The sequence below is a fragment of the Harmonia axyridis genome, chromosome 3, assembly GCF_914767665.1.
Source record: "Harmonia axyridis chromosome 3, icHarAxyr1.1, whole genome shotgun sequence".
In the NCBI taxonomy this organism is placed as follows: Eukaryota; Metazoa; Arthropoda; class Insecta; order Coleoptera; family Coccinellidae; genus Harmonia; species Harmonia axyridis.
In genome coordinates, this window is record NC_059503.1 from 52229419 (window position 1) to 52236405 (window position 6987).

General features: G+C 34.5%; 1 protein-coding gene across 1 annotated transcript; it reads left to right on the forward strand.

Annotated features, from left to right (window-relative positions):
* Window positions 1–3153: 3153 nt before the first annotated feature.
* LOC123674807 (rhythmically expressed gene 5 protein) lies at window positions 3154–6599 on the forward strand. Its single transcript, XM_045609897.1, has 3 exons — window positions 3154–3347; window positions 3493–3664; window positions 5863–6599. The coding sequence occupies exons 1-3, from the start codon at window positions 3249–3251 to the stop codon at window positions 6315–6317; spliced, it is 726 nt and encodes a 241-aa protein (XP_045465853.1). The 5' UTR covers window positions 3154–3248; the 3' UTR covers window positions 6318–6599.
* The last annotated feature ends 388 nt before the right edge of the window (window positions 6600–6987 follow it).

Here is a 6987-nt window from a genome sequence, read left to right on the forward strand (position 1 = left end):
AACGTCGCACAAATTCTTTCAGTGGAACAGAAAATTGTTTGTTTCGTTAATTTCCTAATAGAACGTTGTGATAAAAACCGATAATGATATGATTAGCAAAATGTTGTATTGGGATTTGGAATATTAATCAGGTGTTTTATAGGTTTCCCTTTCGAAACATTACTGCAATGGATTGTATTCGAATATCGATATAGAAAAAAAGTTTATTTTAGATCATATCTTTTTTTCCCCAACTCAAAACATCAATGACCTTAACTTAATTATTGAACAATTAGATGTTCGTTACATTATCCAGATTTCATATTTCAGTTTACAGACTTCAACAGTTATGTATATCTCCTTTTGAGCATATATTGTATTTGTATAGGTATGAGTTACTACCGTTGGTGATGAGAGAGGATGGAGAAAATTTTTATTTTGGTTGAAGAGGAAGCCCTTCAATATAAATATGTTAGCTTATTCTGTAAATGATGCCGCGTTTACATTTGCTCTGCAAATAGTTAAACTACATCTACACATGCTTGGTTGTTTGAATTTGATAATTTTTTTATTGCTTTATCTCAAAGGAATATACACTGAGCAAAAAAGTTAACGCACATTATGGAAATCTCAAATTTCTACAACTGAAGGTGTTCTCAATGATAATTATTTTAATCGGAATTATGCATACATATGTTATCCACTATCAACGTTTTTCTTCAATACAGATGTTTTTCCCAGCAGGAATAAAAAAAGATGATATTATCAGATTTTGATTGTATTGGCTCCATTCTGAAATCAGTTGTTCTCGATCAATTCTAGTGATCAATAGTTTTTCTTTCGTTTGATTTTCTATACTGGATCGCTATGCAACGCGAAACACGCAATTTGACCCAAGAGGAATGTGCCCAAGCGGTAGTTTGCGAGAAGAAGGGTGGACAATCACAAGAATTGCAGAAAGGTTTGGAGTTTTCCATACAAGTGTGTCCAGAATGTGTTGCAGCGATTCAGGGAGACAGGTATGAATGTCCGAAGACCAGGACAGGGTAGACCACGGGTAACAACTGCCATTCAAGAACGTTACTTGAGAGTTTCTTCGTTGAGACAACGGTTTGCAACCGCTCGCCTCCTTCAAAATCAGCTTGAGCAAACTCATGGGGTGCAAATTAGCACTTAGACAATAAGAAATCGCCTCAGAGAATATGATTTGAGGCCTCGTGTCACGGCAAGAGGCCCAGCTCTTACCCCAGCCCATCGAAGGGCGCGTTTGGATTTTGCGAGAGAGCATATCCATTGGGAAGAGGCTGATTGGGAAAGAGTTCTCTTCACAGCTGAGTCTAGATTCTGCCTCTACCATTGTAATCGACGTTTCCTTGTAGACAGACGTCCACATGAAAGATATGCTCAGTGCAATTTCCTGAATACTACTGGTTTCGGGGGAGGTTCGATTATGGTATGGTATGAGGTGGAATATCTTTGACTGCTCGCACAGACCTAGTGGTCATTGATAATGGAGCTATGAATGCTGATAGGTATATAAGGAACATTCTTGAAGAGCATGTAGTGCCATTTGCATCATACATTGGTGAAAATTTCATTTTTATGGACGATAATGCCAGACCCCATCATGCGCGCATCGTTCAGGAGTGCCTTGAAGAGGTTGAAGTCTCTCGAATGGAATGGCCAGCAAGAAGTCCAGATATCAATCCGATTGAGCAGGTTTGGGACAACCTCAATAGAAGGCTGAGAAGTTCAGAAAATCATCCAGCTCCTCTTAATGACTTAGGAATCCAACTCAGAGAAATCTGGGAAGGATTAGATCAGAACATTTTAAGATCACTCATTTTGTTATTAACGCAAGAGGTGGACATACCAAGTAATAAATCATTTATCAGCATTCCAGTATTTTGAAAATTGATTATTTCTCTTCTTTCACATAAGATTCGGTGAAATCCTGAATTTTTCTTCCATTTAATGTGTCTTGTTTTGTTCAAAACCTTCCCGAGAACATAAAAAATAAGTTATAAAAACAATGTAGAGTTAACTTTTATTAAAATTGAGATTTTCAGTATGTGCGTTAATTTTTTTGCGCAGTGTATATTTACTGCAGTAAAAAACATCGAAAAGAAAACATCTTACGAATGTTTCGAATAAAAGATTGAATGTTTTGAAGGGAAAGTCCACTAGTTCCAGAAACTCTGCGGGGTGGGGGTACGGGGATCAACTTTGGGATATTGAATGTTGTTGACGACTACTGATATCTGTAATGGGAGAAAAAAAAGTTTGATAACGAAGATTGAACCAAATTACTCGAAATAATAGCATTTTTTTTATTTCCGTTTCGATTGGTTCTGATTTGTAGGTAAAAAGGAAAATGAGATAATCCTTGGATAATTAAAAAAAAGTGGGTGTTTTTTGTAGTCCTACTAATCAGTTTATCAAATCAGTATTAATCTTCTCTACATATTGGGTGAATAACTACCAAAATAATCAATTTATTCATCACAGTCTACTTACTGACTCTTTAAAATAATTTGGATATTTCTGAGGATTACTAGAGAGCACTTCACCTAAACGGGGAGAGTTTTGGCTGAGGTTCTCATCTGTAATCACTACTCTTGTATCATACTTTAAAATGTATGATGCACCAGTAGCCCCCCATTTATACGCCCTTGCAGAAGAACAATGGTGGTTTATCCTGTAGGCTATTGACAGACAAAATGCAATAAACAAATGTAAGACGTTTTTGTATCTTTTTTCACCATTGACAGATTTTGAGGAAAATAATCAGAAAAATTCAACTTCAGGTTATTATAAGATAGAGATATAGAGTGTATTCAACCTACGCACTCTGATTCACTTCGAAACTCCCATTTCACGAATTATTCATAGATCAACTAGGTAGATAAATCCAGTTAAATCGTAATTTCTCATACAGATGATTAATAAACTGTAAAATTGTTCCGGAATTGATAGAACCTCCTATAAGAGTTCAAAACGTTAATCTCATTCGAAATCTCACAAAATCATTAGGCAGGACACTACCAAAACACCCGGCGTGTGGCAGACGTCACCAAAACAGAAGAACGGAGGATTCCCCAGCGCCGACTAGATGCTGGAATGCGGATCATCGTGACGTCACTTGCATCGAGCCACCTTCTATAAAACCACTGATCAGTTAGAAATCCGAACAAACAAATACGGTACGTCTAAGTGAAATCACGTTGTTGAAGCTCTCTATACACAGAGTTTTTTTTCTGTTCGATAAAATGGAAAATCTCGCTAAAGTTTTGTGCTTATGTGCCTTTGTTGGACAACTGTCCGGATCAGCAATACCTATGTGGGAATACCTCAGCAAACAGGAAAAGGTGAGCGATTGTAATTTGTTTACCGGGAGTTGACTCGCTTTCACACCTTCAGGCGTTCTGCAGTTTTTGCATCTCTTCCTCACAACTTTCGTTAGCAATCGCTTCATTTTGAAGGATTCTTATAACATTTTTAATTTTGTTATAGATGTCTTATCTATACTCCATGTTCGCCAACCAAGTAGAAGAATTCTGCGAATCGTCGAATATGAAAAACTGTAATCATGAACTACTCAAATACGGCCTTGATAAACTTAAGGATATGTCAGAGGATCATCTCGATACCATGGACCCTTATCAACGTGGAGCCAGTAACATAAGTAAGTTTTTTTTGTTCATATTTTTTGTATACAAATCACACTATGATCTCCTAGTGGCAGATTTCCTTCACACAGTGTTCCGAGTTCCAAAAAGTTTTTTCTTTTAAGGAATAGTGAAATTTATATCATTATTCAGAGTTTCAATTGGGGAAACCACGGAAAATTATTGGATCAAATTGAGAAAAAATGTTAGGTAGAGTTAAATCATAACATGCTGTGCATTATAAGACGTAAATAGGTATCAGATATCTTCATACCAAGTACATATAAACGTTTTTTTCTTACCTACCTCAAAAATTATGACGACCGAACATAAAACAGCACACAAGGATTTGGCAACTTCAACGTTGGACTAATAAACGAGTCTAAAATATTTCGTAAAAATAAATAATTTCTAAGTTGCATAATGGTGAATCCTCTTTTGAATAAAAAATATCTATCGCTACTTCAGAATCGACTTCTTAATTCCGGACACATAATATTCATCATCAATTATCTAATTCAATTGATGTGGGTGTATTTTCATATGACAAAATGTTACCTAGGACAACAAATTGAATTTGATTCAATTTTTTCGAATTATTCAAATCGTTGGAAATATTCTGCTGAATTGAAGAATTTTGTGGAATCAAATTTTATTCGATAATAATCGATGATTACGAAAAATAACGACCTCCATTTGTAGCATACATGTTTACCAACATTTATTGAAATAAATGTTATATAACGATTTTTGTGTGGCATCAATATTTTAAATTCAAATCGATTTGTACATAATTGAAAGTATCGTAATGTTTAGAAATGAAATGGAAAGTGCAACTCCAATGGAATTCTAATTTAACTTTTTCCATTTCCCAAATTTGAAGTGATGAGCCAATGACTTAAATGTATACCTACTCTTTCGTTATTATTTACTACTAAAACCTTAGTTATTCAAAATAGAGAAAAAAACTGAAATAAGCTCTTCCTTTCACAATCAATGTGAGGTTATAATGTTGTTTCGAATAGCTCCAGAAAGGAATTTCGTCAACCCTAATTTTAAATTTTCAATGTGAAATAACTGAAATCGAAAAAATCAATTCGTAATACACAATTTGCCATTCAGTAATTTCCTTGAACATTATAAAAGTTATCCACGTGAAATTTGGTCTAAGATTCAATTGTTCTATCCCATTGATGCAATATTGAGAAATTAGACATAAAGTAGATCGATAAAATTTTAATAGATCATTTTTGAAAAACCTACTAGGAACAAAAAACTCATAAATTGAGAAGATAATAATGGTACAATAATATTGAATAAATTCAATATTCTCGAAGAAAGTACTTACTTTCATAGATTACAAGTTTGAATTTTTTCTGATTACGGATCCAATAATTTAAATTTGAATCCCGCAACATGAAATAACTCATGATTTTTCATCATACAATTGCTGTATTTCATTATTTGAAATCAATTAATTCAAATTATATTTCAAAATTAGCAGTCTTTTTGACAACTAATCTAGAAGATGTATTCCTCAAAACCGATTTAATTGTTCGTCGAATTCAAATTTCGACAAAATCCGGTTTGAAATATTCTGATTTCCAGTCCATAATACGGATATCCTCATCAAACCAACATTTATGACGTAGGTTTTACCTCCACATCGTTCCAACCTTCAACTTTCCATCGTTCGTGATGATGACCCAACCAAAATCGAACGTTCAAATCCTGAGTACTGGTTTCAATTGACCTGCTTTGTCAATTCACGTCTAATGAAGGGCATCAACAGATAGATTACCGTGCATAACAAAAGAATCTTCATCATACACTATTTCACTCCCACATGCATCATTGTTACCAGGTTAATAACAGAAGTTTCCTATATAGTTGATGAAGGTCGATATAGTTTAACCTCAAAAGATCAAAATAGCCTTAGTCATCTCTTATAAATTTCCAACCTTCAATTGACTTTTCTCTTTAATTATTTCCTACCATAGGACGTATATTCTTGGTTCAAGATGAACTTCTCTTTAAGTGCATTTGTAGCTATACAAAATGTGTTAAATGTCACGTCCTTCTATGCTAATTGACTTTTGGAATTTATATGGTTAGGAGGAAGTGAAATCGGAATTATTTTACAACTTGCTTATCTGGTCGTGTCATCTGATATTATGTTTGAATGTCTTTATTAAAATTAATCTTATTGTTTCAGTTTGGGATGCCATGATGGAAGGTCACCAGATGGCAAGCACTACTCCAAAACCTCAAAATCTCGTCACCACAACAGCAAAACCAAACAGCTATGACGACCACTCTTTCGATGAAGAATTTGGCAATCAAGGAGCTGGATCTGCTAGAATCGATACGATATATCGTGTACCCCCTCCAAAAGGCTTCATCTTCAAAGCTGAAACTGGAAAGCCTCTCTACACCTACCCCCACAATTACCAATATATTTCCAGAATAAATAAGGGAAATATTGCAAATCAATACACCACCACCACTTTGAAAACACCCAGTATATACGTCGACGCTCCTCTCAGCGGACCTATGGAAGTCAGGGTATACCCAGATGGAACCCCAGTAAGAGACTCGTTGAAACAACTCCCTCACGATGAAGATTTGAGGCAATATCAATTGTCCAAAGTTAAAATACCCAATTTGTAAGATCAAACAAAAACTTGATCATCAGATGATATTTATGGTCGACCGATCGACAACATTTGTGATATTGCTTCTTGTAAATATTTATTTTATTTGTATGTTTGTTATGATTGTCAGAGACTCTGAAGAATGTGATCCTTATTTATATTCGATAATATTATTTTTATTTATCTTATTTAATTTTGATGTATAATCACTGCGGTGGTTTTCAAGTGCTACATCCAATTTTAATGGATGGTTCCTGAATTAAAACGAATATTTTAGGAATAAAATATTTTTTCTGAAGAAGTTTTTCAGTTGTTCCTTTATTATTGTTCTGAACAATAGCTACAGTAGCCACAAATTATTAACTCTGTTCATTCTATATTACACAAAAATGAACAGAGTTAAAAATTTTAGAATTTCACAACAAAGAATAGTATATTCCAAAACAAGTTGCAGACTGGGCTTCTATTCCAACACGAAAGCGAACTTCGAAAACGAGCAACGAAGGAGCGAGTTTTCGAACGCATGAGTGTTGGAATTGCCTTCTGCAATGTGTGTTAGACTATAGTTTCTCTATTTCAGTCAAGTTTTGTGAAATATTGTTGAAAATCAATGAAAAATGCAAATTTTACATCCTAGTGACTTAAGTATTGTTTTTCGGCTGTTGGTGTGATTGTTAAGAAAATTC